The sequence below is a fragment of the Drosophila grimshawi genome, unplaced genomic scaffold (genome assembly GCF_018153295.1).
Source record: "Drosophila grimshawi isolate 15287-2541.00 unplaced genomic scaffold, ASM1815329v1 contig_1369, whole genome shotgun sequence".
Classification (NCBI taxonomy): Eukaryota; Metazoa; Arthropoda; class Insecta; order Diptera; family Drosophilidae; genus Drosophila; species Drosophila grimshawi.
The window spans coordinates 6,557,718-6,577,722 of NW_025062891.1; the positions used below are offsets into that span (position 1 = coordinate 6,557,718).

Below are 20,005 nucleotides of genomic sequence, written 5' to 3' on the forward strand. Positions count from 1 at the left end.
TCATTCATATTGACAGGCGCACAGCCAAACGCTACTCAGTCTTCGCTTGAACGTCGCACAGCGTACAACGCTTTCAGCTCAATTTTGATACTATTCATATATAAACATTTATAATATATTCGATTTGACGGCGCGTTCGCTTCGTGTGTGCAACGTGTTAAATATTTTTTGGCTTTTTATTAAATAAACAAGGCGCACGCAAAAGGTAATTAAAACACTTACATGCACCAAAATTTTTGTGCAAAAGTTATAATTATTTTTGGCCAAGTTAAGTGTATATTGTTTTATATTGCAATTTTTAATACAATTGCCTTACGACCTCTAGTAAAATATAATAATTGTCTTTTATTGTCTTGCATTCGAGTAATTAGCTAAAAAATAAACAAAGATGCCAGAAAATAATTTGAAACATTTTAGGCGCTATTAGCTGGCCAGCGAAGCGTTTAATTGAAAACACGCCAAATGTCTATTATTAAATATTGCGTAAAGAGTCGCTCTCGCTTAAAACTGTTCCGACTTGGGTCACGGGCCGTGTCAGGGTCGTGTCAAGCCTTGATGGCTTGATCTGGGAGATGTTACAGGCTTCGACATTTAGCTGGTTTCTTTGTGGACTTAAAATATTCCGTTCCGAAAGGCCTTGAATTAATTTATGATTTATGCATAGGTTATTAAAGCTTCTTTTTGTGTCATCTTCGCTGAAGAAGACTTGGAGAAGAATAAATAAGGGCATCATTAAATCACAGCTCGAACAATTTGCTGCGGCTAACTAATAATAATTTAAATTATTTATTCAAATTTCCTGGCAATGTTATGGACAATTTGGAAACTTTAAATAGAGTATTATACAGTCGGTTACAATCGACTAAAACATTGTCTATTTTTACAGCTTTGCTAAGGAATTTTGTAATATACTTTTAATGGGGCAGAACTTTTCCAATATAATCACTAAATTATCCTTCTATTATTTAGCAATTATATAGTATACATTTTGAATCTCTTAAAGTGTCTGTTTATAGTCTATACTTGTAAATTAAGGAAATTGAAACAAGCTGTTATTATTTGAAACCAGTTTTTTTACGCAAAACTTTCTTTATGATAACAATAATTTTTACACATATAACAACTTATATATAAGAAAATGTTCTCGGTATTATTTTATTAGAGCTGTCCGAGTATATTTTAGCTCAGTGATGCAAAGACTTGTTTTCTGTTTTTCTTTATATTTTTTGGTTTTTTGTGACCCATTTTGGCCAATTCATCGTATGTCGATTTTAATTAAAATTCGTTTCTCTTCGCTTCTGTGTCAATGGCAATCGCTACAAGCGCATTTACATATTGAAGGTTTTCGAATATTAGTTATTTATTTCACTCTATCACATCTCACATGAAATGGCATAAGACCCCCTAAGGGATACCAGCTAAACACTCACACACATATGTATACTTATAAGATTGATACTTATGGAATGAGTGGCCGCAACAGCGACTATTATGTTTTGAATTTTGTTCGATTTCATGGCTTAAGGTTGATGAATGGTTTTTTTTTTTGTTGCTTAACGATCGCACTCATTTGGCAAGAGGTTGTTTTAACTAATGTAGCTTATAAAACGAGCTGATAGATGAGATGATGATCAGCTTTATGGGGTCAAATGCATTTGAAGCAGTAATCATTTCATAAACTGCAATTTGCGTTTGATTTTGCCTTAGTTTTTTCATTGAAGAAATTTCTAATTTCCTTGTTGTCAGGTCGTGATAACAACAACAACAACAGAAGCAATAATAACAATTAAAAGCGAGAAGCAAAAGCATGTCATTATTGCAAAATATAAAAACACCTTCTTCCAATATTTCGCAGCATTTCTGTTTCAGAAATGTTAAAAGTAACTAACTAATCAAACCGGTTAAACACACGTTTAGAAACTTGTCTTCTTTTTTGTTTGTATTTATATTTGCATTAAATAGTGCCAGTTGGACAAACAGCGATTTTGAACTCTTCATCCATGTGGGGAACTTGGTTATGGACAACAAATCTCTCGGTCAGTTCACAAATGCTTAACTATGCAAATTTGATTAGAAGCACCGGCAAGTGAGCTGTGCTGTTGCATGTAAATATTTGAATAAGTTCGAAATACCCTTGAATGTGACTATTTAGTCAGACGGTTGAAAAATTCTCAAAAAGATACTTACTGATCAGTAAGAAATGTCAGTTAGATTTCAATATTCTATGCAGTGTAATATTTAAATAACTTATGGGTAACATTAAAATAGAGAACGCAATTATTCGATACTCAAAACTGTTTTAAAAGTCCAATATTTAATTAAAATACAATTATCCCCCTTTAAATACTATTTTATATATCAAATTAAGAACGCTTTTTCGAATCTCAGTTAACATTAATTCAGTGAGTATTTATATTAATTATATTATTATTTATTGCTTGAATAATTATATTGTTGAATGTGATAATTAACAGTTTATAACAATAATAAGTTTTATTTCATTTTGAATTTATTGTGCAGTGCAATAAATGCATGTAAATTCTATTGAAGGCCTTGCCATAACTAGCTCTTGTAAATGATGGCCTAATCGTTGCTAATAATGTACGTATATAAGTGCACATTATGGTTGTCAAGTTTGAAAATACTTGAGCGTGTAGCTCTTTAACAACAAAATTTATATTGCATGCCACAGTGCGCAAGTTTGTTGCCTAAGTCTTTCGTTTGGCTACTTCTGTTTCTGTTTCAGCTTATTTTTTTTATTTTTTTGGTTTCAATATCAGCTTCAGCTTGGTTTTTGGCTTTTTTGGAATTTTCCACAGTATATATGTGTGTGTGTGTTTTATGCTGATGATTTTGGGTTTTGGCTTGGGGCAGACTTTGCTGACTTGGGGCTATTTCATATTTGGCCCCGGTTGTCATTTTAACTTGCATAAGTTGCATGCTAGTTTCTTTTGTCGTATTATTGTTGTTTTATTGTTGTTTTATTGTTGTTTTATTGCTGTTTTATTGTTGTTTTATTGTATCGACGAGCTGCTGTATTAGCAGAAGAGTTTGTATTGGCTATAAATATGGAAATGAGGCAACCCTAACAAATTAAGAGACTACCGTCAAATGGTATCCCACTGCGATAATTCTCATCTTCTATATTGTAGACCGCAGCTTTAGTTTCACTCAAGTTCACGATGAGCAGTCAAACAGTAGTTGGAACACAACAATTATCACGATTTATAGTTCAAGGTACCTGCGACTTTGTAACTACACTCAGAAAAAAATCGCCATTAATTTTAGTATTATTAGCTCCACATTATTCAGAAAATAAATGTCTTAAATTTAAGATTATAGCTTTCTAAAACGCTGTGCTAGCATTTCAGGGTTGATTTTTATAAAGTATAGAAAAATATTTCTAATATTAAGAGTGTCGTTTCTATGTGTGAACATTGTTACTTTTGTTACATTTGCTATTAATATTATTATTATTATTATTTATTTTATTATTATTATTATATTATTATTAAACATTTATGTTTTAAGATTTCACATATTACAGAACATTTTACATAGTTTATAATAAAGTCATATAAGTTAATCTAAAAAAACCTTCGATTTGCGGGGATTTTAAATGAATTTCTTTATGATAAAAATTATTTCTAAAAAATATGGAAAGTTGTGTAATTTTTCCAAGTGTTGTAGTTTCGCCTTGTCATGCTGAGTACTTCCCCAGCCAGTTAGGAGACTCTGCCAAACCGCTCAACTGAATAAGCCATAGTTCAGGCAAGTATATGCCACATTTGTGGGCCAGACAAGTATATGCCACATTTGTGGGCCAGCTGACAAGCAATAAACTCGTTCAGTATTGCATGAAATGTGCGATATATCAAATATTACGGAATACGAGTATTTATACGAGTATTTATATACCTCATTGGTCGTAAGTATTTATATACCTCATTGGTCGTAAACAGATATCTACACTCCAAATATATATATATATTTGATGAAAATCATTAAATCAGTCTAATATTTCAAAGTCAGACTGTGTCTGTTCAAATACTATTTTAAAATCCATTTTGCATATCAGATTAAGAACGCTCTTTCGAATCATTACTTAAATTTAATGAGTAATGATATTAAAACTCATGTATTTTGATTTGAGACAACAAATGCTAGCCGGCATCAGGTAAGCATAGCCCTTTAACCAAGTGTTGCTTACAGGGTATTGAACTGAAAGCAAAACCAAGCCGATTTCAAAATTGGGGCCGGCTGAAAATGTCACGCTGCGGCTTCGACGGTTGCGACGGCAACTGTGGCCAAAGAGCAAGGCACTTTTACATACTTATAGATAGAGAGAGAGAGAGAGAGAGAGAGAGAGAGAGAGAGAGACACGAGTAACGGCAATGTGTACATGAATAAGATTTGGCCAAGTGTAACGTGGCCGGCAGTGCAGACCCAAACCCAAACCAAAACCAAAACCAAACTCAAACTGAAAATCCAAAAAAGACAAGCGCCAGCTCCAGTCTATGATTTTGCAATTTATTTGCAGGCGATTGCAGACGGCTATCAAACGTTGGTGGCATGCTGCATGCTGCGTGTGTTGCTGTTGTTGTTGTTGCTTATGATATTGCAGCTTGCAGCTTGCAGCTTGCATCTTGCAACACACTATCATAATAAAACAAACAGCAGACACCAGTTAGACGAGCTGGTGGTCCGCTCTCCTGGCGCACTAGTATTATTGCATAGACTACTGTCAAATGGTCGCCAATCGTTTTTGTTGCTGCTGCTGCTACCAATGTACTATTATTACTATTATTAAGCCATTCAGTCAGGTATCCAGACACTCGCTCCGTCGCATTGCGCAATCATTTAGCCAACTGCAAATGCAAAGAAATGCGAAATCGACGCCGGCGCAATCCAATTTGTATTTGAATCCGATAGAAACCCGTTTGTTGCAGCTGTTTCAGAATTAGCCCAGTTGGCCAGGTGCTTGCGACACTTGCCGTTTTCAATTGACTGCTTGCCCGGAATGTGGCCAGTGTACAAAACCACAAAAAGAAAAAGTAAGCTAACGTTTTTTCTTTCGCTTTTTTTTCTTTTTTGAACAACTTGCAGCCCTCAACATGAATGATTTATCGCCGGTACAAGAATACTATAAGGACAAGACCGTGTTCATAACGGGCGCGTCTGGTTTCATGGGCAAGGTGCTGCTGGAGAAGCTGCTCTATTCATGCCACTCGCTCAAAGAGGTGATCATCATTTGCCGACCCAAGCGCGGCAAGACGCCCGAATCGCGTCTCGAGGAGATGTTCAAGCTGCCCATCTTTCAACGTCTCCGCGATGAGCGTCCCCATATGATGAAGAAAGTGACCATCTATCAGGGCGATGTCACCTACGATTGTAAGTCCAATTCGCTGCCAGCTATCCAAATTTCTTAAATTTGCTAAAATAATCGGACTTTATTCTTTTGACAGTGCTGGGCCTGAGTGGCGAAAGTTTGAAGCATGTCGTGGAGCAGACGAATATTGTGTTCCATATGGCTGCCACACTGAAGCTGGAGGGTAATCTGCATGATGCTATCGATATGAATCTGCAGGGCACACAGCGTGCTCTGAACGTGGCCAAGGATATGAAGCAGTTGGAGGCATTTGTGCATCTGTCGACGGCATTTTGCAATTGCGATCAGGAAGTGATGTACGAGAAGGTCTATGAGTTTCCACACAAGCCCGAGGATTTGATGCGTCTGGCCGAATGGATGGATGTCAAGACATTGGATGCAGTTACACCCGATCTGCTGAAGCCCCATCCCAATACCTATACCTATTCGAAGCGACTCGCCGAATTGCTGGTTCGTGATCATTACGAAACGATGCCGGTCATTATTGCCCGTCCGAGTATTGGTAAGTTTATTAATTGGATATCATTAGCCTTAAGCCTGCTTAAATGCCATCTTCCATGTATACCTTTATATATAAATATATATATATATATACATATAAATGCATAATAACTTTGGGGCTGCTGGGGGCCGGGATGCCTCAAGGCTTGTCTCTGTTTTGCTTGGTTGCTTGCTTCCCAAATCATATGTCTTTTTTATAGCCATATTTTATGCATTTTATTTTAATTTTTCCTTCAGTTATTAATGTTTTTTTTTATTTATCCACTGCTGCCGGCCATTCAAGTCGTGGCCGTCTTTTGTCTAATCTTTCGCATTTTCGCTTCGCCATACAATTAATTTCAGCTTAGCTTTTCCTTTCAACCAACCCAACCAGCTTGCAAGGTTTAAGTGGCAAGTCACTAGTATTTGTGACCAAAAGCAATTGAAATTGAAAATGAAAATGGTATATACCCGGTTATTTCTACATGGATGCTGGGGGTGGGTTTTGTAATTGTGCAAGCTGTAAATTAAAGATATATGATCTTTCTATTGACCCAAGCAAATGAACCTAAGGCTACAGCTGCTTGTAAAAATAATTTGTGAACAACATTGGGAGGGGTATGTTGTTAATTGATTAGCATTTTGACCAACGTTTGTTATTATACAATTACCATAAATACCACATTCAAGTACAGTCAGCCCTAAAATACTAGAAAGTATTGTTAAAAAAAATTATTGACTGCCGAGATTTTATAATTAATAGGTGTAAGATATAAAGACTACTACAATAATGGAAGAAACGTGTCAACAATTTTAATTCTCAATAGTTTGCTTCAAGCAAATAGTAAACAGTAAATAGTTAAAATTGCTAATTGAACTCAAATCCTTAATATTTAAGCAAACGAACAGACAAACAGTGAGACAATTTGTCTGCATCAATATTGATATTCAGGCGACTTTGTTGCAGTTCGAAACGTTCGCAAAATTCAAAATGTTTAGCAAGACTCTTTAAATGGGATTGGCAACTGGCTGGTTAAGTTGCCCAACTGACAGCCAGATGTGGTAGGTGTGGCCGAAGTTTTTCGTTAAAGTGCCTACTTTGTTGCTTATTAATTGATTGCTTTGGGATGCCATTTAAGTGTGTTTGAAGTGCTCATCTGCAAATTGTTTATCTTTTGTAGACATGCTTGCATTGTGTACTTGTTTGTATGTCATTGCTGTAAACCCTTTGCGAGCGCGCTTTCTTGTTGACACTCGAATCAGACCAAAACAAAACAAATCAAAACAACACAAAAACACACACAGCAACAATGCCTAAAAAGTGTGCCAAATTACACCTTTTGTGGGGTTTACACACAGTGTAACTGTAATGTGTGCTAAAGTTTTGTTTTCGATACAAAACTGTGTGATGATTGATGGCTCAATGGCGGGGCGAAAGGCTTGCCAGACAGCTCAGCCCTTTGCATACTCGACACGCCGACAAATTGTGTGTAAACCTGACCATACAAACAACACCAACAAACAGATAGACAAACAAGCAAACAACAACAAAAAATGCTAGTTATAATCATAAACACTACGACGCTTAAGGCAAATGTGTAAGACAAAGAAAACTACACAGCAAATTTGGAGCCGCTTGTAAACTCACAGCACGCAAACAATGCAAAAACACACACACATACTCAAATTGAAAGTTCAACAAGTTCAATGAGCATGAGATGATAAAAATAAGAAAAACCAATTGAAATTGAAACTGCAACTAAAAACAAAACACGCCCAGTCCAAGCAAACCCGCCTTTATCTGCAATAAGCGAGTTGATAGCTCACCCGCCAAAAACCAAAAAAATATCCTCTGCCTTTTGTCCAGCTGCTGGAAATTTACACATGCACAACAAATAAAAAAAACTACGCTCACGCCTACACCAACGCCCACGCCTCCGCCTTATTTCCCCTGCTGCTGCTGCTACTGGAGCACCTTGGAACTTTGTATTGAACGAATCTCCTGCAGTTTCGCCATCGGCCTATGAACCGGTGCCCGGCTGGGTGGATAATCTGAATGGACCCACCGGTCTGATGGTTGGCGCCGGCAAGGGTGTCATTCGATCCATGCTGATCGATACACGCTTCAAATCGGAGGTCATACCGGTGGACTATGCCATCAATGGCCTCTGCGTCATACCCTATCAGTTTGTAAAGACACAACAGAAACCGGTGGATGTCCCCGTTTATAATATCACGTGCGCCGATCATCGCAAGATGCAATGGGGAGAGGTCATTGAGATGAGCAAAAAGATTGGCTATCAGTATCCGATGGAGGCAGGTCTCTGGTATCCGGATGGCTGCATAACGACAAATAAATTCCATCACAACATCAATGTGTTGCTCTTCCATTGGCTACCCGCCTACATCATCGATTTTATGCTCTTCGTTTTGGGCCAGAAGCGTTTGTAAGTTTTGTTTGTTGCCGCTTTCCAAATGCCAATGCATAGACGACTACAGTTTTGCTACTCCTCCTCCTTCTCCTGTCCAAATGCAATCCCCCCAAAAAAAATAACTGCTTAGTATGATACGTGTGCAGAATCGCATTTCCGTCGGCTTGGAGGTGCTGCAGTTCTTCACCATGCGCGCCTGGTACTTCAAGTCGGATGCCTATGCCTCGCTCTGGGACATGTTGACGGAGTCGGACCGAAAAAAGTAAGGCACAAGCACGTATTTGTCTAGTTTGCCGATCGACTAACACGTAACACGTAAACAAAAAACAGCTTTAACATGGACATGGATCCGGAGGAGACTATACCCATGTACATTGAGTCCTGTGTACAAGGCGGTCGTCAGTATCTAATGAAGGAATCACCTGAATCGTTGCCACGCGCTCGTCGCCAGCTCATGCTGTAAAGAAACCCACATCAAAATCCCCATCCAATATCTATCATACCATTTATCCATTTACCCTTTATAGGATGTATATTTTGGATCGTGCGTGCAAAACGATCATCGTTGGTTTCCTGACTTACTGGACGTACGGCTTTGTGGCACGCCTTGTGGGCGTCTAAATCGTGCAGCGAACGATGCTGAGAAAATATAACCAAAACATTTCCGCGCTTTATATATAGATATTGCTATTTTTATAACGGCAAGTTTGTTTTTACTTTATACAAAGAAAAACATTCGGCAATCGTTTTTTGCTTAGGTTCGCTTTTTTATTGGGGTACAAAACGTTTTTGTTTTTCATTTTGGCTTTAACTTTATTTCTAAGAGTTCTATCAAACGAAATAAAAAACGGTTTGAAAACTTCAATGTGTACGTGTTACGAGTGTTTGCAAAAGTGTTTAAAGGACAACAACAACAAGAACAACAACAACGACAACGGCCAAAGCAATGTACAACAAAACACAACAAACACACACACACACAAAGAAACACTTTCCAAATTTCAAGCTATCAATGTTTTACCCTATTCGCATTCAACATGAATACATTTAAGATCACTTACATGCACTCACACTCACATTTACACTTACTACTCACAACACTCACACTCACACACACACACACACTCACACACACACACCTAATTGGCTTTCGGTTAACATCCAGCAACAACAATCATCATGGGCTTCTTGGTATGTAGACAGCCAATAATTTTGTGCTAGAGTCTATGCATTGTTTAATACTCTTCCTGTCGTTTACCCTAATCAGTGTCGCCAGCTGCCTATGAGCCAGTGCCTGGCTGGGTGGACAATCTGAATGGGCCCACTGGCCTGATGATTGGCTGTGGCAAAGGAGTTATTCGCTCTGTACTGGTCAATAAGAAGAACAAGTCTGAAGTTATCCCTGTGGATTATGCCATCAATGGGCTCATTGTGATACCCTACGAATTTAATAAACAAGCCAAGCGACCCATCGATGTGCCCGTCTATAACATCACCAATGCGGAACACAGAAAGATGCCCATGGGCGACGTAATTGAGATGAGCAAGCGCATCAATAAACAGGTGCCCTTAAATGCGGGTCTCTGGTATCCGGATGCCTGTGTCACAACCAACGAAACGTATCATAAATTCAATGTTGCCATGTTCCACTGGCTGCCTGCGTATCTTCTGGACTTCCTAATGCTTATTCTGGGCCAGAAGCGATTGTGAGTTTTCAATTACAATACGTTTTAATATATATCATCTAACAAGTTATTTTGTTCTATTCAGCATGCTGCGCGTGCAGGAGAAGATTTCCATTGGTCTGGGTGTGCTACAGTTCTTCACACTCAATGCCTGGACCTTTAAGTCTGATCATTATGCCTCACTCTGGAATAATCTGAACGAACAGGATAAGGCTATGTAAGCAACAAAGTAAACAACAAAGGTTCATCAGCCACTTGATTAGTTGTTTATTTAATCGACAGATTCAACATGAACATGGACGTCAAGGAAACTGAAGAGGAGTACATGGTGAATTGTGCACTGGGTGCACGCAAATTTATACTCAAGGAGAAGGATGAGGATATACCCAAGGCGAGACTGCACATGCGCATGTAAGCTACAAACCTACAAATCTTATCCACGAGGGAACAACCTATTTATAATTTTACTTATAATAACTTCAATCCGATCTTTTCCAGTCAATGGGTCGTTGATGTCGTTTGCAAGACACTCATTGTTGGTCTTTTTGCCTACTACCTGCTGAAATGGACCGGATTGTTGGCATTGTTTTGAATCTCATTTTTAGATTCTTTCGATATTTTGGTCACAGGAATTTATGTAGTCAATTAACGTTTAGTTGTAATTACATTTAGTTTAAGTGGTTTACCCAAATAAATACATGCATTTAGGTTTTTTGTACACATCTCAAACTATTTGTTTACTTTCTTCTATGCCATAGTTTTTTTTTTAAATAATATTTATTAGTCGTATTATTAAAGCTCTATTAACGTTTATTCCGCCTGCGCAGTGACGCCCGCTGTGGCGGAACCGGTGCCTGGTTGGGTGGACAATATGAATGGACCGACAGGTGTTTTAATTGGCGCTGGCAAAGGTGTCATTCGCTCCATGATATGCAACGGTGAGCTCAAGTCAGAGGTTATTCCGGTGGACATTGCGATCAATGGATTGATTTTGATACCCTATCACAATAGTCGAGTAAAGCAGAAGTAAGTGCTTTCCAGTACCCAATATTCTGTCTAAGTTCTAACTATATCTGATGATATTTCAGACCCGCTCTTATACCCGTCTATAATCTGACCATCGACGATGCTAAGAAGCGCACCTGGAAATGGATAATGGACGTGGGCCGTGAGCTGGGCATCAAATATCCATTTGAGGTGGGCCTCTGGTATCCGGATGGGAATATGACATCTAGCAAAGTGTATCATACCTTCTGTTCCATTATGTTCATGTGGTTACCTGCTTATATTATTGACTTTCTTCTGGCCATCTTTGGACAGCGTCGCTTGTGAGGTTTACATTTGCATACAGCCTAGAAATGAAAGCTAATCTTTGCTTTCTTTTACAGCATGGTTCGTGTACAAACAAAGATATCCGTGGGCCTCGAGGTGCTGCAGTTCTTTACCACACGCAACTGGGACTTTAAATCAACTCATTTTGAGCAAATATACAATGACATAACCGAGGAAGATCGCAAAATGTACGACAATCGCTGATACTGCCTGCATGTGTAGTCTATGTATATTGGATATACTAGCTTGAGTCTAGATGCAACAGGTTTCAAATTGGGATTAAATTAAAATTACGCTCATCTTGCTGAGATATTTATGAAATGAACATTTAAATCATTGCTGGTGATTCACCAATGTTATTTATCTTCTCGCAATAGCTTCAAAATCAACACAAACGATGTGGACGATTATGAATATATGAAGATCAGCATTCTGGGCGGACGTCAGTATGTTTTGAAGGAGCCCCTAACTTCATTGCCCAAGTCTCGCATACAGCTAAGATTGTATGTGTCTAAGCCAAATTCTTCAATTGAAATAATGTTTATGTATCTCTTCTTCTTATAGCATGTATGTGTTGGATCGCGTCTGCAAGACGCTCATAACTGGTGGCTTTATCTATTGGGCCGCCAAGAGCTTGGGACTGATTGATCTAGTGAGCCATGGCATTGAGGCAGTCGGCAAACGTTGACAGACATGAGAGTACTCGAATTAAAACAATCCATAACTTGGCTTATCTTTATACTTACATATGCACCTCAACATTTTTTACATTTGCTTGTCAAAGCTTGAAGCTACAATTTTTAGTTTTTATGAATATGCATTTATCATTAAAGTTTCATTATTATATACGAATATATATTGTTTCATTTGTTGAGTTTTTTTAAGGGAAATAAATTATTACCGAAGAATTGTCATTTATTGATTTTTTTTATTAAGATTTGTGTAATATAAAGAACAGTCCGCTGGCATTTGATAATATCTATAAATATTTGAAATACAGATTCGTCTAGCTTCTCTTACAATATAACTAAAATAGCTTTGAGAGGTATATGAATAATTCACAGGGAAACAGTTAACCAAGGGACTGCGCGAAGAATTTGTAGTTTCCGTATTATAATTAGATTTAAGAATCCACATTTTTGTTGAAGATTTCTTTGAGAGATATATGAAGAATTCACCGAGAAAGAAGAGCTTTGTGTTTCCTTATTATAATTAGACTTAAGATCCCACACCTAAGATAAAAATATCGTTTAAAAACTCTGCTGTTAAATGCTCCAAGCGCAAATAATTGTATTAATTTAATAAATTACATATGCGCCGCAAAGACGAATACAAGTTTGCTATTTTCCTGGCAGCCTAAAAGTACGCAGGCCTTTTGCACTTAATGCCTAATTTGAATGGTCAAATAAACGTGGTTTATTGAGTCAACAGATTTCAATTTTACGGAAATGGTGGATGCAAATATTTAGGCACTTCTTCCCGAATACTTTGACGTCAGTTTTCGTGCTGTTAAGTCAGTTCTATGTTTGAACATTAACAAATGATTCGTATGCAATTAATTGACTGTCAGGAAAAACATAAAATACCTTATGCATTTGAGTAAGCTTCAGTCGAGTGGAACACTGGATTGCCTACCCTAGATAGATGCACTTAAAATTTAAAATTAGTACTCGCATCTAGAGCATATATTAAAAACACAGCACGTGCTTATATTTTCAGCAATAAAGTTAAAAGCAGTTGCCAAATACTTATATATTATTAAATATTAAACATCAATTTACAAATGGCTGCCGATCTTGTTGAACGTTTATCCCACGTCAAGTTTTAACTCCTAGTTCTGGTTACTTAGCACATTGTATTATTCTTGGGTGTGTGGTTATGGATGTGTTGTCTCCCAAAATGCCACTTAAGTACACTCGGCTGCTCTTTCTTTTCATCTTTTCATCTCCAAAGGCAACGTCTCACGTACGCGCCATTGAAGCGATATTCGGTTTTTTGTTTTCGATGTTTGTTTGTCGGGCTCAACGTTAAATCGGACATTTTGCTTATAAATAGACGTTACCAGGTTGGATATCCACCATTTGAAACTCAACTGTCGGCGTGTGTGAATTGAACAATTGTACAATTGAACGAGAGCGTCTTTGATTATCGCTGTGGTCTATGAGGTGACAGTGAAGGACATTCAATCTGAAAGATACTTGCTAAACAATTTAAATTTATATAAATATATACTGCGTAAGATATCTGTGAGAGTGGAGAGTGACATTGGAAGAAAGAACAAATTGGGGCAACAAAATGATTGTGGAAAAAGTGGTGAGTAAAAGTGAGATTAGAAGTATCAAATATGGATTTATAAGTGAACTTTAAGTGAATGCAAGGAAATTCAATATGGAATATTAAGTAAATTTTTATATTTATAATGAGCAGAAAGTGAAGTGGAAACTATAAAAAATAAAGCAATATATTTGTATGCGCAATATAACTAATAATAATAAATTAGGGACCCTCACAAAATTCCAATTAAAAAAATAATAGTATTCTTTTGGAAATATTTAATTAGTAGACAATTTTAAACATATTTTTGAAACATTTTTATGTAAAAACAAGCATTTCTTAAAGGCTAACATTTCTTAGAATTTCTATGAATGCATTTGAAAATAGAATTATTAATTATGAGCTATGGGCAAAACAAAAAAATATTGAAAAATAATTCGGAAATCAAATAACTTTCAATTGTGAGTCGTCATCAATTATGCAACATTAACAGTTTATTGCAATTGAAACGGAAGTTGGAATTTATTTATTTAGTTAGGAACCGTAATATCAAAAGTGTTTGCTCTGTGATGTTGATATTGAAACTACTTGATAAATATCGGATTATTTTAAACTCTTTTTGCTTTTTTTTTTATTGTTGTTGGTTTGTGGCACGTACACTGCTTCATTGCACAAACTGTGTGGGGGGAATGAGGGTCCGGTAATTTTTTTCTTATATTTTTGGACTGGTTGGGCCTTTAAGCCGTATGAGTACGGAAAAGATGTTAATGATAATTTATAGACTTAACGAGAAATAATCATGTACAATTATTAGTGGGCAAGTGTGAATTGCTTATGTAAATACACGAGTTAGCTGCGAATTCTATATACATTGTACATAAATGATTATGATACATGATTATGATCGATGTATATAGAGAGACAGATAGATAGATAGATAGATAGTTGGTTTGTATCCACGCTGGAGCAGAAGGCGCGCTTCAGCGGCTGCTATTGATGCGTCTATGGACATCTCCGTACGGGTTGTTGGACTAGGCACAGTTTCCCCTTGAAACTTCCTAATTGCGAAATGCTTTGTACTTTATACAAAGAGTAGATAGTTTCTAGTTGTTCTCTGTGTTTCTAGAGTGGCCTTATGAATTTCCTTCTGATCTGTCATGATTGAATATATCTGTTCCCATAATCATTATTTGCTGTGAGCCAAAAATCAATCTATATTATTTATTTTAAAAAGTAAATTCGATAAATTCTAAAGAATATACAACATGTCGCTGGTTTGGGAACGATATTTACGTCCGTGCTTCAATCAGATTCGCCGCAGTCTAAACCTAATTGGTGGCAAGACAACTGGCTCACTAGTGTGGAAGCGTGTCACCTTTCTGGTGGCGACACCAGCTGTTGCCCTATGCATGATCAATGCCTATAACACTAAGCAGGATGGGGAGAAGGCACGCGAGCCCTTTGTCAAATATGAGCATCTGCGTCGTCGCAACAAACGCTTCCCATGGGGCAATGGGGAACGCAGCCTTTTCCATAATTCGAATAAAAATGCGCTTACAGATGGCTACGAAGTCTAACTTGTTGTCTTACTAGACTGAAGATATCCATTTTGTGTTCATTGTTGGTAAGCAGAGATCCACTTCTCTTAAACGATCAGGTTAATAGACTCCCATTCTTAGGTTCGTTTGCCCGTTTTCAACCGCAGCATAAAGTAACTATCTTAATATGCATTCAAGATGAAAGATACATATTTGTTTACATATGTCAAAATAAAACCGAACCAATCGCGCACAGATACAAACATATACGCACGCAGCTGTTGGCGTTAACAACAGTTACTTGTGTTTTTGGGGCGTGGCCAATTTAACTTTCGCTTTCTGAAAGTTACGCACTCGCTAAACATTTGATAATATTAATATCTAATTTGCAATGCTGCACCTGTACTTCTTCACTTACAATTGTTTTCAGTTTGTTTCCCCTAAATATTAATGCATAATATTTTTGTTGTTGTCATAGTCAAAAATGTGTCATAAATAATTTTACGACCACAATGCGCAATTGACCCTGAATCTTGGGGCGCGTGTGTACTTGTGTTTGTGAGCGTGCTTTGTTATTTTGTTTTATATATTTACAACGTGCTTTTATTGGGCCGGTAGATCTTAATGATTTTTGTGATGTATCTTTACAAACAGTGATAGCTCTCCCAATTTCTATCTCACGTATTTTCCTTCTCACTATATGCTACTACATACAGACTCTGTATATTTGGAATTTTTGAGAGGTTTTTCTCTAAGATAGGATAATAATAAATTGACGCTCAATGTTTCTTCTTAAACTATTATTTGAAAATGCTTTCTTATAGATTCGAAATTTAGACTATTTAAAATTCCAATTATTATGCGATTTTCGTGTAAGCGATGTATTGATAAATATAAATATCTTTTAGGATGATAATAAATTTAACGTTTACTCTTTATTTTAAACTACTGGCTGAAAGCTTCATTCTTGTATAAGAAAAAACATTTTTGCTTACAAGGATATCCCAAGTTAGACTTGTTATAATGTTGCTCAGTTGCTAGCAAGCTGGAAACTAGTTGCTTAAATATTAAGCTCCTTTCACCTGATGCGATTTAGTGATATATTAAGTATTGGCTTTTTATTTTCTGGGTCACCACACACTTTTACTTGGCCAAGAAAATGGAACAAAGGCATGTCTGGGAAAAAGGCCAAAACAAAACGTGCGCCCATTGAAATCTTGGCAGATGGTGATCATCATTAATCAATCGTATTTTGTTTGTGATTTTTTATGAATGGGGCGCTGTGCGTTCTTGTCAACAGCTACAGCTAAAGCCCTGAGCGGACACAAAGGCAAACAGAGAGAGAGAGAGAGAGAGAGAGAGAGAGAGAGTAGACAGAGAAGATACAAATGTATCTGCAATAGTAAGTTGTTGCGTCCTTGCATTGCTGCAGTTGATTGTTAGCAACAATTGTCGAAATCTTTTGAGAGTTGAGCATATAAAATCACCGAAATAAATACGTGTGTGTATCAATGAGCATACGACGTGTTGTCCCAAGCAATTCACACCGTTTTTTTGGCAGGCACTTTCGATGATGATTTTCAGTTTATGGATTATGAGAGTGTTTACAAAAACTTACGACATGCCCTACGAGTAACGATGTTCAAGCCCTCATCAATACACACGCAAATGACGTACCCAGATAATTATATTCGTATATGCTGAATATGTTTACATAGATATGTATATATATATATCTGTATGTATGTGTAAACAGTTGCACATGAACACATCTGACTGAGATATGTATCTAAGCGCTATTAAACTGAAGTGAGTTCGAGGGTTATTTTGCACGGGGGCTTGGGTAAATATATTTTACGCACTTGATTAAATTGCTCAAATGGCAAACAAATTATTGCGAGTAGCCACTTTGAAAAAACGTAACTCCAACACTTACTCAAACACCATCCCTCCTTCTTCACCTCCCCACAAACTACTACTCACACTTAGCTGGAGCGTGCCACGAAGTCGGAGCTGTGCAGCGCTCTTGCCTTGGTGGTGCTTTCGCTGAGCATCTACACATTCTACTCACATCTGCAAGCGTATCTGAGATCGGTGCTGCTCTCCCTGCGCCTCTCCGGACCACCATCGTTGCCCTTTCTGGGAAACTGCCTGCTGATCAATGAAAAGGATCGTAAGTATTTTGGCTGGCTTTTCATTTATTTATCGACTTAGAATCAATTATTAAATCATATTTTTAATATCAATACAAAATCTATAAGATAATATATATAAATTTAAATTTAAAACAATTAAAAATCACATTCCTATTTTCAAAAAATTGAATGAAAAGTAAAAGTAAACAAATTATTAAAGTTCAATTATGCCAATTAATTTTTTGAAATTATAAACATAAGCATAGTAATCCCAACTATGAACTATATTAAAAATTCATTATATATATTTATAAATTACAATTTAAAACAGATATGACAACTCACAATGTCATTTGTAAAAAGAATTAAATAAAAAGTCTTTTTTTTTTTAAAATTAATATCAATTTGCTTATAGCATTTTTTCAATACAAAACAAAAAAATTCATATTTAAACAGAATGAATTAATGACAATTAATATTTATAAAAATGCTAAACATAAACAACATCAATTTTAACCAATTTTAAAAATCCATTACGTATACGCTCTGTATTCGTTTTTTAGTTATGAGAAAACGCGCCGCGAAAGCCTTTGATCTTTATGGATCGCTGGTGCGCATTTGGGTGCTATTGTTTCCGTTCTTTGTGGTGCTGCAGCCAGAAGATCTGCAGGTCATACTCTCCTCCAAGAAGCACACGAACAAGGTGTTCTTCTATCGGTTAATGCATAACTTTCTGGGTGACGGCCTCATCACCAGCAGTGGGGCCAAGTGGAGCAACCATCGCAAGCTCATTCAACCGGCGTTTCATCTGAGCTTGCTGGAGAAGTTCATTGACACATTTGTGGATGCGTCGCAGTCATTGAATGAGCACTTGGATGCCTCGGCCCTGGACATTGAGGTGAACATAGCCAAATATGTGAACAACTGTGTCATCGATGTTTTAAATGGTGCGTGCTTAACTTGAAAGAGATCTCACAAATCCAATCTTAATTAAGTGATTCATTGCAGAGGCTGTTCTGGGTGTGCCCATTAAAAAAACAGGTGTGGACCTGATGGAGGACTCGCCGTTTCGCAAGGGCAAACTGATGATGCCCGCACGTTTCGCACAGCCCTGGCTGCTGCTGGACGCCATATATCAGCTGACATCGCTGGCCAACGATGAGCTCAACCAGAAGAAGCGTCTCAATGATTTCACGCGCCAGATGATTAAACGTCGTCGCGAGATTATGGCCAACAACAATGTGGAGCGCAAGTGCCTGCTGGACTATATGATTGAAATCTCCGAGAATAATCCGGACTTTAGTGAGGAGGACATTGTTAATGAGGCGTGCACATTTATGTTGGCTGGCCAGGATTCGGTGGGTGCCGCTGTTGCCTTTACCATTTTTCTGCTGGCCCAGAATGCGGATGCCCAGGAGCAGTGCCACGAGGAGCTCGAGCGCATCTTTGATTACAGCAATCGGGCGCCGACGATGAGTGATCTGCGCGAGATGCGTTATCTGGAGATGTGCATCAAGGAGGCACTGCGTCTGTATCCCAGCGTGCCGCTCATCGCCCGCAAACTGGGCGAGGAGGTACAACTGGGCGCCTACACATTGCCCACGGGCAGCAACATCTTCATCTGTCCCTATGCCACACATCGCTTGGCACACATCTACCCCGAACCGGAGAAATTCAAGCCGGAACGTTTCGCGACCGCGAATGTGGAGCAACGTCATCCGTATGCATTTATACCATTCAGCGCCGGACCGCGCTACTGCATCGGCAATCGATTTGCCATATTGGAGATCAAGACAATTGTGTCCCGCTTGCTGCGTAGCTATCAGTTGCTCTCCGTGCCCGGCAAGACCACGTTTGAGGCCACATTTCGCATCACTCTGCGCGCTTCGGGTGGACTCTGGGTGCGACTCAAGCCGCGCCAGCAGCACCATGATGCAGTTTAGTGCTTGGAAATTAGTCTAGAAAACACGGCCAAGCCAGGTAAGGGCTGAGAAATCCGGGATTTGTTTTTAAAATGTAACAGAAGCTTAGTAATGGAAGCGAGAATCATGAAGCTCAAACTAGATAATGAAGAATTACCTATTCCACAATTAGCTTAGCTTAGCTACTTTATTTAAGTTGAAGACTTGTTAAACTTTGACACCCTAGAGAAATTCTCAATAGAAAAGCAAATTAAGAAGTTAATTTGGGATTTAAAGAAGCTTAGGGGATGAGCCTCATAAACAGGAAGGTTGAGCAACTACTTTATCATTTGCTTATAATTTATAATTAATTATTATTATTTTTGACTTAGCAATATTTAATTGAGCTCCACGTTTCTTAGCATTCCTTATAAAAGACTGCGCTTCTCTCAACTCTTCTCGCTTCCATTTCTATTAAAAGAAAGGCAAAATTAAGTTCAAATTTGTACAGCTTAGTTTCTTGCACTACTTCGCCTTAAACTTGCTGATTCTTGAATTAATTAGTCGAGGGTCTTAGCGGATTCTTGCCCATAAATTTAGACAGCGTTGGCTTCGGTACAATTTAACTTTAATTAGTATGGTAAATAGATATGTATATAAATCGATAAAATAATTTAAATATTTAGCCTTTGTCTAGCCTAAGTGCAGTGTGCGATGTGCCTGTGCCAGTGCCTAATAAGTTTGTTGGGTGCATTTTTGGATTCGGATTTGGATTATAATTAGTTCGCGTTCGCATCCATATATATGTATATGTAGTTTGTATATTCGAGTGTTTCGTC

General features: G+C 37.7%; 3 protein-coding genes across 8 annotated transcripts; all 3 read left to right on the forward strand.

Annotated features, from left to right (window-relative positions):
- The first annotated feature begins 37 nt into the window (after window positions 1–37).
- Window positions 38–12,170, forward strand: LOC6560587 (putative fatty acyl-CoA reductase CG5065). Of its 6 annotated transcripts, none has more exons than XM_032734968.1 (8): window positions 38–205; window positions 5,107–5,391; window positions 5,466–5,891; window positions 10,814–11,012; window positions 11,075–11,314; window positions 11,375–11,506; window positions 11,696–11,821; window positions 11,883–12,170. In XM_032734968.1, the coding sequence occupies exons 2-8, from the start codon at window positions 5,115–5,117 to the stop codon at window positions 12,004–12,006; spliced, it is 1,524 nt and encodes a 507-aa protein (XP_032590859.1). In that variant the 5' UTR covers window positions 38–205; window positions 5,107–5,114; the 3' UTR covers window positions 12,007–12,170. The 6 variants fall into 6 exon arrangements, with proteins under 6 accessions (XP_032590859.1, XP_001987671.1, XP_032590860.1 ...); XM_043216400.1 differs by lacking the exon at window positions 38–205 and adding an exon at window positions 4,149–4,177; XM_001987635.3 differs by lacking the exons at window positions 10,814–11,012; window positions 11,075–11,314; window positions 11,375–11,506; window positions 11,696–11,821; window positions 11,883–12,170 and adding exons at window positions 7,878–8,316; window positions 8,432–8,563; window positions 8,632–8,760; window positions 8,829–9,072 and having other exon boundaries at window positions 109–205.
- A 1,220-nt stretch (window positions 12,171–13,390) lies between these two features.
- On the forward strand, window positions 13,391–19,985 carry LOC6560764 (probable cytochrome P450 4aa1). The gene is made up of 4 exons (XM_001987639.3): window positions 13,391–13,631; window positions 17,120–17,303; window positions 17,829–18,212; window positions 18,274–19,985. The coding sequence occupies exons 1-4, from the start codon at window positions 13,614–13,616 to the stop codon at window positions 19,206–19,208; spliced, it is 1,521 nt and encodes a 506-aa protein (XP_001987675.2). The 5' UTR covers window positions 13,391–13,613; the 3' UTR covers window positions 19,209–19,985.
- On the forward strand, window positions 14,827–15,575 carry LOC6560763 (cytochrome c oxidase subunit 6A1, mitochondrial). Its single transcript, XM_001987638.3, has 2 exons — window positions 14,827–15,216; window positions 15,272–15,575. Exon 1 carries the CDS (start codon window positions 14,858–14,860, stop codon window positions 15,167–15,169), a length of 312 nt encoding a protein of 103 aa, XP_001987674.1. The 5' UTR covers window positions 14,827–14,857; the 3' UTR covers window positions 15,170–15,216; window positions 15,272–15,575.
- Window positions 19,986–20,005: the final 20 nt, after the last annotated feature.

Bases quoted from the DNA above. Each gene is read 5' to 3' on its own strand.
- LOC6560763 (XM_001987638.3), top strand. From the start codon at position 14,858: ATGTCGCTGGTTTGGGAACGATATTTACGTCCGTGCTTCAATCAGATT.
- LOC6560587 (XM_032734968.1), top strand. From the start codon at position 5,115: ATGAATGATTTATCGCCGGTACAAGAATACTATAAGGACAAGACCGTG. The intron at 11,507-11,695 runs GTACGACAATCG...TTCTCGCAATAG, and splicing joins ACCGAGGAAGATCGCAAAAT to CTTCAAAATCAACACAAACG. The intron at 11,822-11,882 runs GTATGTGTCTAA...TTCTTCTTATAG, and splicing joins TCTCGCATACAGCTAAGATT to CATGTATGTGTTGGATCGCG.
- LOC6560764 (XM_001987639.3), top strand. The intron at 17,304-17,828 runs GTAAGTATTTTG...TTCGTTTTTTAG, and splicing joins GCTGATCAATGAAAAGGATC to TTATGAGAAAACGCGCCGCG. The intron at 18,213-18,273 runs GTGCGTGCTTAA...GATTCATTGCAG, and splicing joins TGTCATCGATGTTTTAAATG to AGGCTGTTCTGGGTGTGCCC.